Source organism: Leopardus geoffroyi, chromosome C3, assembly GCF_018350155.1.
Source record: "Leopardus geoffroyi isolate Oge1 chromosome C3, O.geoffroyi_Oge1_pat1.0, whole genome shotgun sequence".
In the NCBI taxonomy this organism is placed as follows: domain Eukaryota; kingdom Metazoa; phylum Chordata; class Mammalia; order Carnivora; family Felidae; genus Leopardus; species Leopardus geoffroyi.
Genome location: NC_059338.1, coordinates 73563423 through 73586684, shown reverse-complemented (window position 1 = coordinate 73586684; position 23262 = coordinate 73563423). Strand labels below are relative to the sequence as shown.

General features: G+C 53.3%; 1 protein-coding gene across 28 annotated transcripts in view; it reads right to left on the bottom strand.

Annotated features, from left to right (window-relative positions):
- Positions 1-21324: 21324 nt before the first annotated feature.
- PTK2 (protein tyrosine kinase 2) overlaps positions 21325-23262 on the bottom strand; it is a 256802-nt gene continuing 254864 nt past the window's right edge. For all 28 annotated transcript variants that reach the window (XM_045453525.1, XM_045453544.1, XM_045453536.1 and 25 more), the window contains one exon: positions 21325-22569. In XM_045453525.1, the coding sequence (XP_045309481.1) occupies positions 22357-22569 (213 nt within the window). In that variant the 3' untranslated portion in view covers positions 21325-22356. The remainder of the gene's footprint in view (positions 22570-23262) is intronic.

Sequence of the window (23262 nt, the reverse complement as noted above, 5' to 3'; positions counted from 1 at the left end):
CAGTAAGTTTTCAGGAGACGTTAGGGGCCAGCAACCGGGACACCAAACCCCACGGCCCCTTCCAGCGCTCAGGCGCCTCCCCAGATTGTTCTCGCGGGGCCTTTCCTCCCCATCGTGCTGCTGCGGGCGTCTGCACTCACCTCCCGTGTTCTCAGGAAGGTTCTCCCTCCTCCCCAAATCCTCGCCCATCCTTCTGAACCCCTGGGTCCAGCTGTTTTTGGGGCTTTTCCAGCGAAGCCGTGCGGGAGCCGTCTCCCTTCTCTCCTAGTTGGTGGGTGACGACAAGTCTGAAGGTGAAACACAATCCAGTTTTGCTCGTCGTTTTAACATACTTCGTCCTGTAAACGTGTCATCTGCATATTGGGTGCAAGGAACGGAGTGTTCTTCCTGCCCAGGGTGGTGCAAAATCTACCAGGAGTCCTGCCCGCAAGGGGCGTAGCATCCTAAATAGGTTTTGGGGGGGGGGGGGGTTGCTAGTTCTTTGCAATCCTCAAGCACATCCCTAAATAAGCGCCAGAAAACCTTGGTTTCCTCCAAAGAGAAACTTAAAAGGACATCGATCTTCACCACATCATTGACAGAAACGGGGTCCGTGGTGGCATCAGCCTCCCGGTTGCCCGTGGATCCCTCTCGCATCCTCTGCTGAGCACCCCCAGCCCTCAAGGTGGCCTGGACCACGTGGAAAGCCCTGGCTCTCCACCCACAGTCGTCGTTCGTGTGATCACACATCTGACTTTGTGCCTCCCGTGCTCAACACCCTTCACTGGCTCCCCATTTCCATCTGCGTGTGGTCCCCAATCTGTAACTCGGTGTGTGACACAGCCCCTGGCGGGTCAGAACCTGTAACGTCACCCCTCGTCAGGCTCCTCGGATGCACAGCTTCGTTTTCTCGAGAGTGTTAATCGTCCGGGTGTGAATCAGTACTTTGGAGAAAGGTGCTTGGCGGTGCCCGGAGAGGCTGACCCACGGCCCCGCGTCGCCAAGCAGCTGGCAAGTGTGTCTGGGAAGCGCGGGGAGGGGTGGGGGTGGCGGGCGGAGACGCACAGGTGCCACCCCAACAGCCGCCAGCCCGCCGGGAGCGGGCAATGGAGGAGCGCAGCGAGGAGGAGACGCTTGGATGTGGGTGGACCCCACCCCCGACGGGCGACCAGCGCCGCAGGGTGCCATCTCTGCAAGTGACAGAATCGGGTGCATAATTACGTCGTGACAGGCCGAAGGGAAGCCAGAAGGTGGTGGCCGGGAGCGAAGCGCGGGGCCCTGCGGGTGGGGGTGGGGGGGGCCGGGGAGGGGCGCGGGGTGCTCCTTCCGGCGGTTCTGCGCTCAGTCGCGAGTCTCAAGCCGCACACTTGGGTTTTGTATACATTTCCCGCCCCCCCTCCCCCGGCGCATCTCACGATAAATAAGATTGAAAACGATAACTAGGAGCGTGACGGCTCCGCTGTAGGTGAGCCCGCAACTCCCACGGGCCCGCTCCGGGCCTGCCTCTCCCCCCCCACCCCCCCCACCCCGGCTATTTTGTGCCCGAAATTGCCGAATCCGGGGCCTCCCTGCGGAGCTCTCTGCTGTCCGCTCTGGGCCCCAGAAACGCCCGGAAGGCGCAGTCCGCGCGCCCGGCGCCCGCTCCCGGGAACGCACGCACGCTCGCCTCGGGTAACTTCGGAGCAAGGGCTCCAGTGCGGAAGGTCAGGCCACCCCGGGTGTCCCCAGCGCCTCGCCGTGTCGCCTCTCGGCGGGGACCGCGCGCGCGCCCCCTGCTGGCGAGGGGGCGCCGTCTCCCGCCCGGGGCCCTCGCTCCCCGCGGCTCCCAGACGCCCCCTCCTCCCGCGCCTCCCGGCGACGCTTGCCCCCTCGAGCTCGGGGCCTGCAACGCCAAGCCCGGCGCATCTCCTGTCCCCCGTCTTCCCTCCCCTCCGGCTCTTTCCCCGTGTTCCCCAGCGCGGCCGGAGGGTTCATCCTCCAGCAGAAAAAGCCGGGCCCCCGCTGCCTTCGTCTCTTGCAGCCAGTGGACGCACATATGACCCCATTTAATTGGGTCCCCAACTCTTACTGCAAAATGTCTCTAGAGTCGTCTCCCTCCCCCCGCCCCCCGCTGCTCTGCTTCTCCCTGTTTTCATCCAATACCGGGGTGCTGGCCACATGGGGCCGGTTCAGGGGTCTTCTGGTGCCCCGTCTTTCTCCCTGTGCAATCCGCTGCTCGGTATTTGGGGGTCCCCGTGCTGCGCTAAGACCGCAGGGCTGTCGTCACGGCCTGGGACAGGGACGCTGGTGGGCCTGCGCGCGGGGTGCACCCACCCGCCCCAGCAGGAGCTGCAGGAGAGGCGGGGTGCTTGGGCGGGAACACGCGGTGCACTCCTACACCGTGGGACCCACAAAGCCCTCAGCATTGGGGCCCTTAGTTTCCACAAGTCTAAAATGTAGACGCTGGAATAAATCAGTTCCAGAAACATGTTCTGCACGTGGTAAACGCAAGGCCAAGAGGTCAAATAAATGGGAAGCACTGGGTTAACACTAAACAGACTTAGCGATCGCAGACCTTCTCAAAACCTTTAACGAAGCGTTAAGAATCATGATTCTACAAAGAGGAAGGAGGGGAACAGACAGGAGGCAGTCCCACATCTACGCGGCCACACAACTCTTTGGTCACAGGGTACCGCCGGGTTCCATGGAGCGCACTTTGGGAAACACTGAGGCAGCGCTCTTCCTGTGACCCCTTCCAGATCCTTTGAGTGAAACTACTGACTGTTTCCTGAATTAAAAACTCAAGAGTGCGGTTGTGAGCCAACAAATACTTGTACGTAGTAGGAACGAAATACGCGTCTAAGCAATTTCTACACACTGAACCCAACGTTCGATGGAAACCACTTAGTTTGAATACACAAATCACTTGGTCATCTTGCGCACCCAACAGAGGCTAAAAATCCTGAGCATGCAAGCAACCGGGGGGGGGGGGCGCTGACCCCCCTGTGCTGCAGAGGACGTCACTTACGGGAACAGAAGTGACAGGAGTGTGGAGCGGCTGCAGCCTGTATACATCCAGGAGACACTCCTTTTGCTCTCGGACACGTTCCTCTGTCTAAAAAGGAAAGGCAGCCGACATGCCACCAACACGCAGACACGGAGAAATTAACTCAAAATGGATGACAGGTTGCGACGTCAACATAAAACGTAAAGAGAAAATTTGGGGGCCGAGCAAACAATTCTTAGACGTGGTCCCCAAAGCGCAACCCATGAAGGGAGAAACCTACGGGACTTCATCAGAGTTAAAAGTTTTGCTCAGGGAGAGGCTGCCTTAAAAAGGTCAGAGGACCGGACTGGCTTCGAGCAGGAGAAAATATTTGCACACCGAGTATCTGACAGACGACTGGAATCTAAACTATATGCAGAACTCTCAAAATTCAACGGGAAAGAAAGCAAATTGTCAGGGCGCCTGGGTGGCTCAGTTGGTTAAGCGTCCGACTTCAGCTCAGGTCACGATCTTGTGGTTCGTGAGTTTGGGCCCCGCTTCGGATTCTGTCTTTCCCTCTTCTCTCTGCCCCTCCCCTGCTCATAATCTGTCTCTCTCTCTCTCAAAACTGAATAAACTTCAAAAAAAAAAATTTTTTTTAACGAAACAAAACCCAGTCGATTTGGAGCATGGGCAAAAGACAGGGAGAGACACCCCATCAAAGAGGAGATACTGATGGCAAATGGACCACCGCAGACCATCAGAGTGGTGCACCTTCAGACCACAATAAGATGGCCGTGTACGCCCATCACAGTGGCTGAAATAAAAAATAGTGACAACAACCAAGCTGAGGACGCGGTGGAGAAACTGGACGGCTCCGCCTTGCTGTGCAAATGCTCAGCGGTACAGCCCCCAGGGGAAAGGAGTTTGGCGGCTTCTCAAAACACGAAACATCCAAGCGCCACACGGCCCAGCAATTGGGCTCCTGGGTATTTGTCCCAGAAAAATGGTACCTCGTGTTTACACGTAAGCCCGCACGTGAATATTTATAGCGGCTTTGTTTGCGTTACCAGAACTTGGCAACAACCCAAAGGTCGTGAATTGGTGAGCAAACAAACTGTGGCCCATCCGCACATGGAACGTTCCTCACCAGTCGAAGGGAACAAACCATTGACACATACAACCACTAGGGTGAACCTGAAGAGCAAAATGCAGAGTGGAAGAAAGTTGCGTATTACATGATTCCATTTATACGCCATGCTTGAAAGGACAAAACTATGGGGATGGAGAGGAGACTAGTGGTCTGGAGGAGCGGAGAGGGGGTGGAGAGAAGGATGACGAGGCTGTCGCTGGCAAAGACAGCAGGAGGGTTCTCACGGTGGTAGAGAAACTGTGTGTCTTGATTCCTATGGATGCTAATACCCGGTTGTAATATTGGACTGTGGTTTTGCAAGATACTACCATTGGGGAAACTAGAAAGGGCAGTGGGGTCTCTCCATCCTGTTTCTTATGACTACATGTAAATCCGCAATTATCTCAAAGTCAAAAGGTTAATTTAAAACAAAGGGGCGCCTGGGTGGCTCAGTCAGTTGAGCATCTGACTTACACTCAGGTCATGATCTCATGACTTGTGAGTTCGAGCCCCACATCAGGCTCTGTGCTGACGGCTCAGATCCTGGAGCCGGCTTCGGATTCTGTGTCTCCCTCTCTCTCTCTGCCCCTCCCCCGTTTGTGCTCTGTCACTCTCTGTCTGTCTCAAAAATAAATTTTAGACTTTTCAAAAATTAAAAAAAAAAAAAGAACTGCTCATCAAAAGGCATTTTAAGTGAGCCCTCTTTTTCGATTTATTTTTTTTTTTTACTGGGAATAAACCATGAGACTATTAGGGAGATTTGAATTCTGATAGGCTGTTTGGTGATATCGAGGGATAATTATTAGCATTTTGAGCTGGGATGGTGGTTTTTGATTATGTCAGTAAGAACAAAACAAAAAAACAAAACAAAACAACAAAACCAGGAGTGCTTGTTTTCTAGAGCATTAAATCGAAGCACTCCCCAGCTTGAACAGGCCACTGCTGGACTTTGCTTGCAAGTTACCCAGTAGGGACTAGAGATTGAGGAAGGCAAGCGATGGGCGTAGGGGGTCGCTACACTCTTCAATGTTTGCACGTATTTGAGAATTTCCGTAATAAAAAGTCCAAGAAGGGCATCATAAAGTGTGGGAAAGCCCAGAGAGTGGGAGGAGACTTTGAGCCACATATGGCCATTAACCAGCCAAAGACCCAGAAGCCATAAGGGAGTGAAACAATTTCTAAAGAAACACAACCCAGTAGAAAATTGGCAAAACACTCAGACGCTTCAAAAAGAGAAGTGCAGAAGGCCAGTAGCAGCGTGAAAAGGGCACTCGCCTCGGTGATCAAGGTGAAGGATATTAAAGTCCCAAGGCGAGACCACCACAGACCCACCGGATCAGGGGCTCTGAAGGGCAGGAGGGGGACACTGGGGCCTGTTCTGAGCTGGCAGGGGGATCATCAAGTGTCTTTTACCCGAAGTTCCCTCTCCGCCACCCCCAGCCCATCGGCACCATCGTGATGCCACCTCCCCGTCATCTTGGCTCGTCTACCGCGTCGCCTCTGGCCCCACCTGATGCAGTCCACTCCTACCCCCTCTCCGCACCCCTCCAGGCCACTCTCCGGGCTCTCTGACGTCTGCTGGACCGCGTCCCTGCTGGTCCAACTTTTCCTGCGTCCTGCTGCTTATGGGGGTGAAGACACGCCCTAGTGTGGCCCGACACCTCGGGACGGTCCCTGCCCCCTCCCCACCTCGGTGCCAGCTGTCCTGCCCCCCTTCCTTACTTGTCCTCACGACACCCTGAACCTATGGCTGAGGAGCTAGCCCAGAAGTAGGCTGTGGACATCTAGCTTTTCGTGCCGGAGGGGGCCCCAGGACGCCGAGGTCTCCTTGGCTGGCCCACATCTAGGACATCACTTCCGCTCTGGAGAGTTCCACGTGAGGAACACTGAGGAACGCAAGAAGAACGCCTAGCGTTTACGTAGTGCTGGGTTTCCGTGCCATGAACGGCAGCTCGCGGAGGCTAGATGGCCTCGTTTCTCCAAAGGGGCAGGGGGTGAAGTCCCACAGCTCTGGGATTGGTCTCGCGTCCTGCACCCCTGCTGGGTTCACACGGTGTCCTCACCGGGACCCACAGGCCAGCCATGGTCAGGAGCGTGGGGACACATGCCTCGTCCTTGCTGCAGGGCCTGGCACACTCGTGGTTACTCTGGGAGGGGTGGCCCAGACTCACCCGAAGTCCTCTGTTTCAAAACCTTGTTTCCCCACAGCCCCACTCGGAGGAAGCAACCAGAATTGAGACACATCTAGAGGTCGTGTGGTCACAGCAGAGGAGGGTGCCTGTCGATCGGGGGTGGGGGTGCTGCTCCAGGCCTCTGGTTGGGCTCCCACCGGCACAAAGGGAAGCGTCTTGTTCTGTGTTTCTTGCAAAAGCAGAACTGAGCATGTGGTCCCGAGACGGGAAGAGCTTTCCACCGTCCCGTAGGGTCGCGCACCCCCCAAAATCCCAGAAAGGATTTCCATCACGGTTAAATAACCACTGGCATTCTGTGCTTCTTCTGGCCCAACCCCGTTCTCAGCATCACGCAGGCGCCGTCGTTCGTTCAATCCTTGGAGGGCTCCCCTGGTGCTACCGATGGGGACACTGAGGCGGAGGGACCGCACGGCCAGTAAGAGGCACAGCCGGGCTTTGAACCTGAGCGGCACGGCCACCCCCTGACAGGTGCACCCGTGCAGTTGGTGTCTCAGTCTCTCTGTGAGGCTCACTGGTGCGTATGGCAACATCGTCTCCAGCTCTGTTCACCTACCCCCTGAAATAACTCAGGATTTCTATCCCCCTCACACACTAAGCTGACACCTAGCGTATCTCGTAAGTTTAAATAGTTACAAAGAATACAGTTCCTGGCATGTGGTAAATACTGACACTTAAAAACAAAAGTGTCCTATCACTTTTTAAAATGTAAACAGATGGAAAATAAATACATTGATTGGATCCAACATGATCCATTAAAAAACGGAACCTGATCAAGCTCTTCTTTTGGCATTTAGATACTTGATCTTTCTGTTACTCCCCAGAGCTCGTATTCCTATTTAAATTCTTCGGCAGATATTTATCCCAAGTTAATATTTTTACATCTCAAAGTCTTACTGATCACTCTACATGTTCCTATACGTTGTATCTATACGTTGAAATTTTAAAATTTGTTTTACTTCCCGCAAGCCTCTCAGTGTTGGAAAAATTCCTCTGGAGTTATTTTGCATAATGATCAGCTCACAACTGCTTAAAAAATACACATATATTATAAACTTGGAATAATAATTATTGGCCACGAAAAGAACAATGTTGTTGGAGTTGCACCTCGTAAAGAAAAGCGTGGGGCTTTCTTTCCCCACGACTTCGCGGGTCCGGGAATGACTGACTCATTACTGAACTGACACGATTCTGTTCTCGTTTCCCATTTCTGTAGCCGTCAGGGCTGCGAGCTGTGTTCCTACAAATAGTAGATGGGAAATTTTGCTGTGGCCGTGGGGGTGTCTGAGCCCCTTCCGCGCCGCCTGCGAAAATCGCGAGGTGATCTCCTGCCAACGGTTAACGGTGTCATGACTTACAGCTGACAGTCCAATTCGCTCCGTTTTGCGGGGGGAAGCTGAGTGCTGGAAATCACCCGGCTTTCCCAAGGATCTTTTACGGCCCCAGGAGAGTCTGCGTGTCTGTGAGAAAGGTGTGGCAGGCCGGATTCCTGTCCCCCAGTCGTTGCTCCTGCCCCTCTCCTTCGGGAACGTTCATTTCTCACTCCATTGATGCTGACTCAATGTTCGCAGTGGCCCCAGGAGACTTTAGTGGGGTTGTGTGGTTGTGTGGTTTGACCGCAGCCTTGGCCTCTCCCCACGGTTCACCTGGGTCAGCCAGAGGCACTCTGCCCGCTCGGCCCGGCCCCAGTGCGCACAGGGAGCCTCCCGGCCAAGGGTGCCGGTGGGGGCTAAGGCTCACGGTGAAATCCCCGTGTTGTTACAGCAAAAGCAACTGATTCAAAACCCCGGGGGGCGTTTTAAAAACATGGCCATTGACAAACTGGTTGTATGTAACTGCCAATGAGTTAGAGGAGCCGAAAGGAAAATACCTTGAAAACCAAAGACTAAAATTAGGTGGGACTCGCGCTGCCAGTCGAGGCCGCGTGGGTGTGCAAAGGCCCTGCTCCTCGGCCACCTGGGACATGGGGACACGGGTTCACACAGGGCTGGGGGACATGACGGTGTCATTACTCCCTGTATGCCTTTTCCAATAAAGTGTCTTAAAAGTTAAACGGCTTTGACTCCTTCTTAAATTTTTGTCAAACCCTTGGAGCTGCAAACTTAGTTCATTCAATTTATGGAAAAAGTATGCATATAATCCTACTCGTCAAACGTGTCAGCCAAAAAGTGACTTCATTTTACGATGTGAATGCTAACAAACATTTCCAGGAATATTACAGAATCTACCGAGAATTAAACGAAAGAATGCATCCTGTATGACAGATTACTAAAGACAGTCAAGATTACATTCAATAACGATTAAAGTCTAATGTAGTTAGTGTATCTATTTTATAATATTTTACAAGAGCCAGAAAACAGAGCATTATATTCTTTTTTAAAAATTTTATTTATTTATTTTCGAGAGTGGGAGCATGAGGAGGAGAGGGGCAGAGAGAGAGGGGGAGACACAGAATCCGAAGGAGGCTCCGGGCTCCGGGCTGTCAGCACAGAGCCTGATGACCCCAGCCGAAACCGGACCCTTAACTGACCGAGCCTCCCAGGTGCCCCTGGATTGTCTCATGAATTTAGAGGAAGGGGAAGGATATACTTAAAAACAGTCACTCCTGGGGCGCCTGGGGGGCTCAGTCGGTTAAGCGTCTGACTTCGGCTCAGGTCACGATCTCGCGGTCCGTGGGTTCGAGCCCCACGTCGGGATCCGTGCTGACAGCTCAGAGCCTGGAGCCTGCTTCCGATTCTGTGTCTCCCTCCCTCCTCCTCCCCTGCTCATTCTCTCTCTCTCTCAAAAATAAATAAACATTAAAACAATTTTTTTAATTAAAAAAACCAAAAACAGTCACTCTGGCAGCTCACATGTCATATTTACTTTTTGCTGTTGGGGCAGAAATAGCAGGCATTTGAAAATACGAACTAAGAGGAGGCTGGATTGACTGCAATTAGAACACTTCTTGAAACGTTTCAAAAAGGTGGGACTTAACTACCCCACTGGTTCAGGCCCGTCCACTAGGAGAGAGAGAGGGCACAGGTTTCCTCCAGCGTATCTCAAGAAAAGTGCTCGTCTCCGGAAACGCTCCGGCTGGGTCCCACGGAGCTGCGGTCGTCGGTGTCAGTGTTCAGCTGCTGCGAGTGGCTTTCCCTTCCCACCTGGTAACCTGCCAACCAGGAGGAGTCCTGAGATCGGCCCAAGGAGAGAGTTGCGCGTATGCACTTGATAGGGCGTCTTGGGCATTCGCTACTTCTGATCGATGTCTTTGCTATCGCGAGCTTCTCCCTCAAGGCCGCTCTGTCCTTTGGCGCGTGTCGGGGACACAAGGGGCATAATCCAGGTCATACCTCCCTGGACGCAGAGTGTCCTGACGGCCAACCCCCAGGGTCCGGGCCCCCCGGGGGCCCATGGGCCTGGCCTGGCTGTGAGCACCCTCCCGAGCTCAGGTCCAGGCACCAGAGTAAGATGTGGGACCAGGGAGGAGGCCCTTGTTCCTCACAGAGAGAAACATCTACAGAACCCGATCGTTCAGAGCCGTCCGAGCTCCCTGATGAGTTGGGGTCCCAGGGGCACCTTCCTGGCTCAGAGACCGTGCTCTCCACGGCTCTGCGACCTGGGCCACGCCGACCACCTTGAGACGCTGGATGTCAGGACACGGGAGCCACGTAAGAGACATGCAGGTTCTACATCTAGTTTTGTGCCACTGCTGAAAGGGAACATGACCGATGTCTTTCAGACAAGATCTAAAAGGGGCCCTTGGGTCTGCTCAGTAGTCAGAAGATTGGCCAGGTGTCAGAAGATTGGCCATCTCTGGAGATTTCTCTGGTAAGTTTCTGTCTACAGCGTCACCGCGGAGGGCGGGAGGTGGAGGGGACAGCGGCACGCTGGGCGGGGGGCGGGCTCTGGGCTGCTTCGCTGGACCACTTCCCTCGCGAATGACTAAGGGACCCCGAGGATAGTTAGCACTGATCCTACTTTGTCCCCTTTTTTTCCCCGAGATAAAACACTCAACACACAACTCCGTGGCTTGGGTACCTTCAGTGGCATCAGTTGCCTGTGTCTAGTCCCAGAATTTTTGCATCAGCCCCCACAGAACCCCACGCCCACTGGCAGCGAGCCCCCAAACCCCCTCCTCCAGCCGCAGCAGCTGCCGCTCTGCTGTCTCTCCCCACGGACTTGTCTGTTCTGACCGTTTCCCACAAAGGGAGTCATGTGCCATGTGGCCTTGTGTCTTACACTTAGCGTCATTTTGATCCCCTACATCTTGAGGGGCCTGTAACCCCACGCCGATGGCTGGTTTCCAACTCTCTCGGGGACGGAGCTAAGGTTGGTCCTAGCGCCCCAGGGTCCCTCACCCCATCGCTCGCCCAGGACTCCACCTCTCCGGCCCTCCCCTCCAGCAAGGCCAAGGGCAGCACCCCGGGGCTGGGGGCAAATGCTGGGGCAAACTGTCCCGCCCCAGTCAGGGCCTCTGCAGACCCCCGGCCTCTCCACGGGGCGCAGTCCCCAAGAGGGACCTCCCCCTGCCTCTGGGCTTTTCTCTAGGATACTGGCTACACTGCAGTTCAATGTGGGGAGTGAATTGATCCCGGGACCCCTGCTCATCAGTATTTCCAGGAACTCCCTGCAACTTGCTGTCAGGGGACAGATGACAGGGAGATCCCCCCAAACACACACACTCGTTTCCTGGGACCCCGCCGGGCAGCGCCTGCACACCAGCTTTAAGGACGTCCTAGTTGTTGGTTGTACCTAAATAGTTTGCTTTGTTATATTGTGTTTGAGCTTTTCCCACTGAACGTTCTATTGTAACACCAAGTCCCAGGTTTTCCTTTCTTTTGGTCCTTTAAGGTCAAAAACCCACTGATTTTCCTGTTTACTTGTTCTTCCGTTGCTCTGGGGATGTTATGCCGCCTCCAGATACCTCGCTGTGAGGGCAGCCCGGCTCCCAGCTCCCACCCCCTCCTCCGTGTCCGGCCTGACTGGGGAGGGGAAGTAGCCTCGACTTGAATTTTACTACCTAGCATGAACTGGACTCAGGCCCATCTGAGTCCGTACTTGACTTTCAATGTCAAAACAGAGGGGCCGCTGAGTTCTTACGCACGGTGTTCACTCCTGGGCGTAGGAAAGTGCTTGGTGTATGGTGCCCGCTTGATGGGCCTACGCTGAGTAAGTCGGACACACGCAGAGTGGGGTTCTACCCGGGACGGACAACGATTCAGATCAGGGGTTGGAAGGGACAGTCGGAAAACAAAGTTGGTTTTTTGCTTAGATGCTATGGTATCCGGCTCTTTCAATAAACTAGATGGAGGGGCACCCGGGTGGCTCAGTCGGTTGAGCATCTGACTCTTGATTTCGGCTCAGGTCACGATCTCATGGTTATGAGTTCAAGCCCCAAGTCGGGCTCTGTGCTGACAGTGCAGAGCCTGCTCGGGATTCTCTGTCTTTCTCTCTGCCGCGCCCCCGCCCCCCCCCCCCCCCCCCCCCCCCCCAGTTCACGCTCTCTCTCAAAACTAACTAAAACAAATGTAAATAAACTGGATGGAGGTGCATGGCCTTCATCTAAGGACACAAAGGCAAGGATCCAAGGGTCTGATTCAAGAAGCCGACCTCATATGTGAAGTTTGACCTAATTTAAGCAATTATCGAAACGAGCTCATGAATTCACTTATTCAAGGACGTTTCGGCTCCAGAAGCTGGTGGAAATGTCAGGCCCTAACAAGGGGCTAGGAACCACTATTTACAAGCACTGGAATAGGTGTGGGTGAGACAGAGAGCATGTCACACCCGTGAGTGAGGAAGCTCTGAGCAGGGGACCTGTGAGCATAGACGTCACTGAGAAAGGATCTGAGGGGACATGTCTGCAAAGAAGACCCATGAACAGCCAATATGCGCATGAAGGACGCTCAACGCCGTTAGGCCTCAGAGAAATACAAATCAAAACCACGTAGCCAGCACTAGGTGGTCAGAAAAATGAGCTCTCACCAGTGTTGACAAGGCTGTGGAGGGGACAGGAGCTCCCACACAGGGCTGGTGAGAACGTGAAACGAGGCGGCCACGCTAGAAAATCGTCCGGCAGTTTCTCAGATGGCGAAATACAGAACTGTCATACGACATTCCCGGGTATATACAAAAACTCGTATATAAACGTCCATAGCATTATTCACACATGACAACCAAACAGGTAGAAACAGCCCGAATGGATGCCCAGTCTCGGTCTATCCACACAACGGAATGTTATTTGGTGATGGAAAGGAAAAGAAATACTGGTGTGTGTTAGAAAAGCAGACAGACTTTGAAAACATGACGCTAAGTGAGTAAGTCAGACAAAAGGACCACGTGTTGTGCGATTCCATTCACGTGAGAGATCCAGAAGAGCCAGAAAGTAGATTCGTGATTGCCAAAGGCGGGGGTGGTGGGAGATGGTCAAGGATACAGAGTTGTTTGCGGAAGCAAAGCAGCGTTCTAGAGTCAACCGTGGTGATGGCTGCTGAGAGCGCTCCAAGATGGTGGCAAGGACAAAGGCCGACAGGCCCATATAAGCGGGAATGTTCTAGGCCCACGTGGCCAAGGTCGGGGGTGACAGAGATGTGGTAGGGAGTTGGCAGGTCCCAGGTCGTGCTGGGCCCTGGGGAGGAGGGTGAATTTTCATATTTTATTCTAAGTGTGCTGGGAAGCCTTGAGAGGTGACGAGAAAGGGCATCGCATATTCTGATCATAATTTGAAAAGATCAACACACTCTATTGGCCAGTGAGGGAAGTAGGGATTTTACATTCTTAAAAGGTTGTTAAAAAAAAAAAAAATACCACATACAGAGACCATACACAGTCTGCAATTCCCGAAACTGTTGCTATCTGGCTTTTTATCGAGAACACTTACTGACCCCCACGTGTCTTCGGGGACATTGATGCTTCTTGGTTGAAAGAACAACGGGTGGCGGGGGGCAGGGGGCGCTTCCGGGAAGTGGGGAGACTTTTACAACTGGGTCTAGAAGGAGGGGAGAGGTGAGGGGGGCGGAAGCCATGACTGTGCCGAGCAGCTGGGACCTGGCCCCGTCCACACGTCCGCTGGACTCCCGTGCAGCCACCGTGGACAGCTGTCTGTCCCAGGAGCCGTTTGTCACACGTCACACCCTCCTCCGGGGTCAGCTGCCAGGACCATGCTTCATTCCAGGGAGGACGCCCTCGGATCCCCTGTGCCTCCTTCGAGAATAGTAATGTCAGCTTAAATATAATCCGGTAACGCCTTTCTGAGGTTGTGCCCAGGACGCCCTGATGGTGTCTTGAACACTCCTGGCCCCGGGCTTGTGGAGGGAAGAGGGATGGTCTGCGTCATCGTCACGGATGCTCCACCTCAAGTCTCCTTATCTCATCCCGAAAGGGTAACTTCTAGTCTCCGACCTACAGCTAGTGCTGCTTTATTTTCGAGATCAGGACAGCCAGTGACAGGGGCTGGAAACCCCGTGAGGAAGTTACAGGTGCATTCTGGGTGGCTCGGTGACCGGGAGGATGAGCCACCACGTCCCAGGTGTTTGGTGGCACCGAGGGCGCAGTCCCTCCAACGTCAGCGTGACCCCCACAGATCACTTGCTCGTCTAAACGGGAAATGCAGCCGAGCAATGGTTGTGACCCTGTGGCCAGGGTCAGGAGCAGCATCACTGGGGTGAGCCCCCAGATTTGTGTCATCTTATGTCACCTGCCAGACACGCACATCACCTGAGATGCGTTCTAGACAAAGACCTAGGCCCTTCCGCGAGACCACTCCGGTTTTCTAAAAATGCTTATTTTTGATGTTCTTATTTATTTTTTGAGAGAGACAGAGACAGAGCACAAGCAGGTGAGGGGCAGAGAGAAAGAGACACAGAATCGGAAGCAGGCTCCAGGCTCCGAGCTGTCAGCACAGAGACCGACGCGGGGCTCAAACTCACGAACCGCAAGATCACGACCTGAGCTGAAGTTGGCCCAGGTGACAACTGAGCCACCTAGGTGCCCCTCGAAATGTTTCCATTTTATTAAAAAAAATTTTTTTAAGTTTAACTTTGAGAGAGACAGCATGAGTGGGGGAGGAGCAGAGAGAGACAGAGAGAGAGAATCCCAAGCAGGCTCCACCCTGTCAGTGCAGAGCCCAGTGCGGGGCTCGAACCCACGAAACTGCAAGGTCATGACCTGAGCCAAAACCGAGAGTCAGCCCAAACCAACGGAGGCACCCAGGCGCCCTGAAATGCTTTAAAACACGGACCCTCCCTCTCCCTATGCGGGAGGCGATGTGGGCGTGACGGCCGTCAAGTCCCTGCTGCCGGGTCACCCAGGCCCAGACTGGCAGTCGGTGTGTGTCCACACTCTCGGGGAGCCCTCTGCACTGACGGTGGAGATCTAACAGGGCTCAAGAGGGAAAAGAAACAAAAGAGTTACATAAAAAAAAAAAAAAAAAAAAAAAAAAAAAAAAAAAAACAAAACCCAAAGCTACTGGATAATCTGATCACGCACAAAATTATTTGGTGAATCTTTGCTTAAGAGTCAAGCTATTATGTTTTCTCTTGTTTCATGTGTGAAAACATATTGCCAACCTACTATGTGGAATTTATTTTCCTTCACGCACCTAATACAAATGAAACAGTACAAGCAAGCAGGTCATTGAATGAGGGTCCCTAACTTGTGCGCTGTCTTAGGGGAGGTGGGCTATCCTCACCTGAGGGACATACTGAAGACTCTTGGTGTCATCGAGCAAAACGAGCCAGGACCACCGCCACTAGCATCTTGGCGGAAGTAGGCAGGTCTCGGGAACTCCGCGCACACTGTAGGTTTTGTGGCCGGCCGCAGTTCCTTCCCTCTGGCAAAAAGTGCCGTGTTTGCTCTTTGCCGCATCTACCTCGGGGGTGGAGACCAGTGTCAGCCGACTGTCGACATTCCAGAGAATGTGGATGTCACCCGGAAGGGATGCACCCCCGAGGAACCCTGCGGAGGGACTTCAGTCACATCGACGGAGAACTCAAGTCTCCTGGAGAAAGAAGAGGTTCCCGGCTGCAACGGAGGGGAAGAGAAGAGAACTGAGCGCTGGCCGCGCCACCTGCAGTCCCGCACAGAACGTGATCAAGGGCATTACTCTGGCTTCCGTTACAGGGGGAGGGCCGGGCACGGCGCTCCCCCATCAGCGTTGTTACTTGGGAGAATGGTTCTCTTCTAGGAATCCAACATTGCTTGGGTGAGAAAACACCCACAGGATTCGGACGAGGCCAGGTCTTGCTTGTTCAGTATCTCAAGCCCAGAGAGATGAGTTAGTTCTTGAAGGAAGGGACACTGAACTTGCATCAAACTCAGCTGCTTTGATTCAGCAAGCCACAAGAATTAAAAACAAGGATGTCAGAACATGTTGGATGGTATCTGTTTCTAAAAAAGGAACAGTTCAGCAGGCTGATGAGTAGATGTAAGTTGTCCAGCCACAGAAACAGCAAGACGCTGATGATTTTTCAGATTTATCGGTGATATTTTATTTGTTTTTAAAGGTTTTATTTATTTTGAGAAAGAGAGAGAGTGAGTGAGTGAGCAGGGGAGGGGTAGAGACAGAGGGAGAGAAAATCCCAAGCAGGCTCTGCACGGCCAGAGTGGAGCCTGACGTGGGCCTTGATCCCAGGAACCACGAGACAATGACCTGGGCTGAGACCAAGAGTCAGACGCTCAACCACCTGAGCCACCCGGGTGCCCCAATATTGGTGATATTTTAAAAATGCAATCAAAGCTGTACTGACTTGGGAATAAAAATAAAATCAAACGTCTTGTTTATCTGGGCAAGTGTTATTACTAAATTTACATCCAAGTTAGTTAGCATCTAGTGCAATAATGACTTCAGGTGTGGAATCCAGTGTTCATCCCAACAAATGTCCTCCTTAGTGCCCCTTATCGTTAGCCCATCCCCCCTCCCACAAACCCTGCAGCAACCCTGTGTGTTCTCTATATCTAAGAGCCTCTTATGTGTGTCCCCCTCCCTGTTTTTATATTATTTTTATTTCCCTTCCCTTATGTTCATCTGTTTTGTATCTTAAAGTGCTCATATGAGTGAAGTCATATGATATTTGTCTTTCTCTGGCTGGTTAATTTCGCTTAGCATAATACCCTCTAGTTCCATCCACGTTGTTGCAAATGGCAAGATTTCACTCTTTTTGATTGCTGAGTATGTGTATATATATATATATATATACATGTATATATATATATCACATTTTCTTTATCCATTCATCCATCGATGGACATTTGGGCTCTTTCCATACGTTGGCTATTGTTGATAGGGCTGCTATAAACACTGGGGTGCATGTGTCCCTTCGAAACAGCACACCTGCATCCCGTGGATAAATGCCTAGTAGTGCAATTGCTGGGTCGTAGGGTAGTTCTAGTTTTAGTTTTTTGAGGAACCTCCACACTGTTTCCCAGAGCAACTGCACCAGTTTGCATTCCCGCCAACAGTGCAAGAGGGTTCCCGCTTCTCCATATCCTCGCCAGCATCTGTTGTTTCCCAAGTTGTTCATTGTAGCCACTTTGACCGGTGGGAGGGTATCTCGGTGTGGTTTTGATTTGTATTTGTATTTGACTCGGTGCTGAGTGATGTTGAGCGTCGTTTCATGTCAGTTGGCCATCTGGATGTCTCCTTTGGAGAAGTGTCTGTTCACGTCTTTTGCATCTGCTGCAAATGTTAATGCCACCAGTGATTTCGTTATTCTTTCTTCCCAATCTAAACACAACTTTTAAAATTCCTAATTGACTTTGAGTCTTGGGTTAATACTAAGTTGTTTGCCTGAAAACCTGTAAAGAAATTGAAATTCACAGAGACAGAAAAAGTAGGCGTTTGTCACACAATTCCACACACGCTTCTTCCTGTTTTCTCTGCAAATAAACACATTTTTCAAGGTGCTGAAATTAATATAGAAAAATCAATGGATTTAAACAGCCTCTTATACTCGATAAGGCTGGTTACATTTCAAAATAAAAGCGTGAGGGGCACCTGCGGGGCTTAGTCGGTTAAGTGGCTGACTCTTGATTTCGGCTCAGGTCATGATCTCACATCACGGTTCATTGGTTCAAGCCTCACAGCATGGAGCCCGCTTCAGATCTTCTGTTTACCTCTTTCTGCCCCTCTCTCTCTTTAAAAGATAAATAAATGTAAAAATATTTAAAAAAAAAAAAGAACCAAATGAAAGCGTTAGATAATACGGCCCTTTAGGCCTGCTTCTGTAACTACACGCACGTGCACGAATACGTGGGCCCTTGTCAGGACGCAGGGAGGTTCACACATGGCTGTGTGTCACAGAGGAGGGGACAGAGAGGCCGACACAATGGGGTTCACCATAGGAGGGTGTGCAGCCCCCTGCCTCCTACAGACTCTGCCTGGAAAGTAGGATTTTCCCTCACCCCGATGCGCACCCCCGTTTTCCAGAAAGTCAGTTAAATTTTGTGCCGATCCCACGTGGGTACTGAAGTCCCACGGTGACAGTGGTTACGGGCTGCTTGCGTGGGGATGAGCTGTAGTTCTTGGTCCGTTTCTGTGGATTCGCAGGCGCTGGGCCTTCTCTGGCACCTGGGCCCTGACCGTGACCTGTGTCCTGGCAGTGTCTCCAGAGGCCCGTGTCCAACAACGACCAGGCTGACGAGGGTGCCCCACACCCAGGTAAGTCGGGGCGCACCTGTGAGGCTGTGCGGTGGCCGTGACTGCCCACACCGTCTGGGGGGTGGGGGAGCAATGCCAAGTTACGGAAATGCCCACGAGAAAACTGCCCAGGTGCCTGGCCCCAGGACACCCAGGAAAACGTGTAACGCAGGGCAAAACTGAAAGCCAGAGCTACCCGGTCCATTTTATTTTTTCAGTTTATTTCTTTATTTTGAGAGGGAGGGGAGGGGCAGAGAGGGAGGCAGAGAATCCCAAGTAGGCTCTGCACTGTCAGCACAGAGCCGACGCGGGGCTCGATCTCACAAATCATGAGATCGTGGCCCGGGTGGCAATCAAGAGTGGGACACTTAACCGACTGACCCCCAGGCGTCCCCCCGCCCCGCCTTTTTTACTCCAGATCCATATAAACATTCACAGAGTCCTGGCAGCAGTGAGGGTGTGTGTGTGTGTGGGGGGGGATTCCCTTCTGCAAAGTCACTGCCTTAGTGACAGATAGAAAGCAAGTCCGGCTGGATCCCCACTGGGCTGCCTTGTCGTCTCCAGAGCACATTCAGACGCACAGGGTGTTGGGGGCACCAGTCAAGCTTTTCGGTCCACTCAGCACCACCGCGGGCCACGTCACCCCCAAAGCTGGGAGAAAGAACAAGTAAGCGGAACCACGGGGCTCACATCACCAGGTATGGAACATGCTGGCCGGCCTGAATCTGGTAACGCGGAGCCTTCAGGCAAGCCGAAACAGGGTCACTGTCCCAAACTGGCCTGCATTCTTAAAAAATACAGTCACGAAAGACAAAGGGAACTAGAGGGTAGCCGTGTGCCACGAATGGTGGACAACAGGTTCCCAGAGGAAGAGTTGTAGTGTCTGCCGATTTCCACGGTAGAGATACTCCCGCCCTGGCTAATTTCAAGCTGCCGAGGTGAGGTCACCGAACGCAGACGTGGGCAGGGACGCGCAGAACACACGGTCACACCGCGTGTGGTCAAACAGCCACAATCGACACACACAGCCCGAGAGCCTGGGTAACAGCACGATGTAGTAATGAGGAAGCGCTGTGTTCTGTGTGCTTGTTACCTTTGTTTCCAATATAATTTAATTAGTTATAGGTGTATATAACTTAATTCCTAATAACGGCGGTGTTTGACAAAGAGCTTGCAAAATTCCTGGAAACCAGCACCACCAAAACACCAGGACAGCCAAATGAAGGCATGACCCGGGACTGGGTTTTGGATTTGGGGGAAAATGATGTAAAGCACATTACTGGCGGCTCGTACATTAGACAACGTGAAGTCTTCGGAGTGTGATGCCGTGTCATGTGTGTAAGTGTCCTTGCTCTCAGGAGACGCACGCTGAAGTACTTGGAGGCTTAAAGCAACAGAAACTTCCTCTCCCCCAGTTCTGGAGGCTGGAAGTCTGAAATCAAGGTGTGGGAAGATGCCTGGAGACTCTGAGGGAGAATCGACGTACGAGGATGAATGGCTCCACTCCTGAGTGGGAATGTGACGAGACGAGCACCTGGGACACATAAGGAGGCTCTAGCACTCATAAATAAATGCTCACCAGTCCCATTGCAAAAAAAGCAACATATTTGTGCAGACACTTCACAGAAGAGGTAAGGAACGGTTAGCATAGAGAAAGATGCTTAACATCAGAGACGCACACTGCCACCAAGTCTGAAATGACAGGACCAACGGGAATGGGCACCGGGGAGGCTCAGACACTGCTGGTCAAGGCGCGATGCGGCACAACCACATGCGAAGATGGTTTGGCGGTCTCTAAGGAAGTCGAACATACACTTACTGTAAGTTCCAGAAACAGCACCAACGGCTGTTTGTCACGAGAAACGGGAATGTGTTATGTGCACGTACACGCCCGTGGCAGTGTCGGTAACGATGCAGCAGGTGCACAGGTGAACGGGTTGCGGTGGCCGGGCCGCGGGCCGCACGGGATGCGCACGCAGCACGGGCAGTCCGAGCTGTCACCGAGTGAGGAGCCAGAGTGCAGACGGCGCCTTCCTAGAAGTGGGTAGAGGGTTAGTGCTGGAGGTCGGGCCACCGCCCAGGGCAGGATGGGGACTGGCGGCCAAGTGGAGAGGGGGCCTCCTGAGGGATGGCAGCGTGTCCCCTACTCTGTGCAGGCCCGGAGAAGAAGGCCCCCCAACGGTCTCCCGCACAGGTTCCTGCCATCTGGACGGACAGAGGACAATCGGACGGCTGCCACCTTCCTGCGAAGCGGGGACCGGGGTGCCGTAAGCGCTACGCTGTGTCTGAATCGGGCGTCCGTTACAAGACTGTGTTGCTTTGTGACAAGTTCAGCGAGCACCGTGTGTGTGCCCTCTCTCTATGTGAAGTACTCCCTAACTAAGCTCCTGTTAAGTACAAAACAGCTGGAGGAACCCAGATGTGAGGTTGTGAGCGGGGGACGTTCACCGTCTGTCGTGCTCCTCCTGCCCGACGCGGACCGGCTTTCACGTCAGGTCGGGGTCCCCTGCAGGGTAACACAGCTGAGTCCCCGAGCGGTCCCTGTGACAGTCCCTCGGTCCCCTGCGCCAGCACACCACAGGCCAGCTCCCGTGTGGACACCACGCCGTCCGGCCTGTGGTCGCCCGTTCCCGCGACCAAAATGCGTTTCTTTCTCTTTGCCTCACAGGATGCGCGAGACCTACCTCAGTTGTTAGCGCCAGAAGGCGAGACACACCGGGAGGAAAAGGGTTACGATTTCAAGCGACTCTCGCTGTGAGGCAGTGCTTCTCGTGGCGACTGGGCCCCCTTCCCCGGGGACACTGGCCCAACGGCAGGCCCCCCTGTGACGTATGTGGGGGCGTCGACCTCACGGCCACCACTGCAGCGAGGAGGAAGCGGGACAGTGAGGGAAACTCAGGGTAACACCCCCTGGCCTTTTCCTCCCAGGAAGTCGGTGTCCTGGGCCCAGAGAAGGAGCGGCCGCTGCAGCCATGGGAATATGTATGTACCTGGGAACATCCCCTCAATCCCTCCACTCGGGAGCTCGGCTCCTGGCTCTTCCCCGTCTGCAGAGTCCAGTGCTGTTTGCTCCGGCTCAGAGGTTCTGGCAAGACTGGGGTGGGTCTGGGGGACCGCGTGCTGACCATTTCCCTAGTGACAGAGCCGGTCACAGCTGTGTCCTCGAGGCCGCGACGCCCGTGAGGACGTCAAGGCCACAGAGGCAACGGCTCCCAGATGGACATCACTCCTCTCTCGACTTTGCATGTGATAGGCAGAGATGGAAAGAAAGGCCTGATTTGTGTGCGGCCATCCTCCTGTGCTAAAATCCTTGACCAATCTAGAAGACAGGGAAAGAAGGACCAGTAATTGTCGAGAGCTTTCCTGTATGTTATCTGACAAGTCGCCTGAAAACTTTTAAAGGGTCTGAAGGAACCCAAAGAAAGGCTACTACACAGACAACTTTACTGGTAACACCTTTTTAATAGGTCAAAGTAACTGTACAGTTCATTATATTCTTCCTGAGAATAATTTATATCCCCCGACAAACTAAAGGGAGGGTATACTCTTCAAAATTACTTAACAGAATGGATGGTGTAACTGGACATCAAAAGAAAACCAACTCTCTCTGCTTCGCTTACTCGCCTCCTGGGAAGACAGACACAAGGAAGGGTTAGTCAGCTCTAGTGGCTGCAAGATAGTCAACATGGCTTTCGTCTTTCTTTATAAATTATATAAAAATGGAAAACAGGGATGGTTCCAGAACTTCTTCTCAATGCAGTTTGGAGGTGCTCTGGTGCAAAGCATTTCTGCTTCCAAGAGAAATAACATTGCTACAAAAAACTGGCACATTATTCTGGTGAAAAAAGACAAAAGTTTTTAGTGTGGTCTACAGCTAGCTTCCAACCGAATCTTCACGTATCCAACAGGAAAGTAAAAGGCGGGAAGGACAGAAGGGTGGCTGTTGTTCTGTTTGTTTCTGAAATGACCCAAGTCTTCAAAATATAGCTCTGATGTTCTCTTAGAGTGCTGTTTGCGTATTGCGACGGAAGGGCGTCCTCACAGCAGAAACTCCGGTCTGGCTGGCCACTCTGCACACGCAGAAGAGTTCTCAGCCCCTCGGGTTTCCCGGAATTCTCCGCCCGGTCTCCTCTGCCTGTGCGCAGCTGAGCTGGCTCAGGCCCCGCACGCACGGCCCAGTCTGGGCCGTTTCCACAGAAACACGCCCTCATGGGACGGTCATCTGTTCTTGATTCTTGAAAGCTTCTCACGAACAATTTTCATTCTCAGAAAAATGCCACATTTTGGATCCTGGACTTTTCTGAACACCATGATTAAAGAAAAACAAAACCAAACAACGAACTCAAATCAAATGCGGTTAAATTTGTCCGAGAGAGGTTCTGAACCGGCCGTCAGTCACAGCCCTGGGCGCGGGGGAGCCCCTCGCTGCTGGCGGGGCGCCGGGGCGCGTCCTCCCCAAGGCCCGGGGGGCCCCTCAGCGCGGCCTCGCGTGTCCGAGTGCCCTCAGTCTGGCCTGGTCGATGACGTCGAGTAAGTTCTTGGCGTCCACGGCCAGGGCGTGGGCGGCGGTCAGCATCTGCTTCTTGTGGTCCTGCTGTAGGCTGGTCATGGCGCACCGCTGGGCCAGCTTCATCTTGTTGATGAGCTCGCCCAGGTCGGAGTTCAACAGCTTCTGGGCCATCTCGATCTGGAAGCACAAGAGAGGCATCAGGACGGGCACGTTCCGCGCTCCGCTCAGGCAACCCTTATGCACCTGCCTTGGGTGCCTCCGGAGAAGAAACGCTCTTCCCTGTAAACAAACCTGCCCGACGTAGACAGGGTAAGATCAGCGTCTCCTCTAGGAAACCGGCTGACAGAGTATGCACGTGCCCGTGTGCACCAGCAGCCTCTTTCCACAAAAGCCCTCAGCGACCATGAATCTCAGTGACCGGCAGGACTCTGGCTTCTTAAAGGAATCACAGGTTCTGACGGAACCTCAGAGGCCCCCAGCCTGGCGCCCTCCCGTCGCAGCGGGCAACCGAGACACAAGGAGACGCGCTGAGGTTGCCCAGCTGCCTGGCTTCCGGTTCCAGACAGAAACCTGGGTGTGGACTCGCAGTCTAGTACTCTTCCTACAAGACCAACCATGGCTCAGGACCTGCGTCTGCTGTGCGAGAAGGGCACCCTGGTCCCACCATGGCCCTCCCAAACTGATGAGAGGCTGGAGCGGGGGCAGCAGTGGCGGAAGAAGCCGCCTCAGGGATCGGGATGCTCTGCTCGGGTGTCTCTCCCTCCCCGTCTGCTTATTCAGCCGGTGACGATTTACTGCTCGGTCCCTTACCGATTACTACGCACACCTGTACGAGGCACTTGGTGGTGTGGATTAAGGAAGGAAACAGAC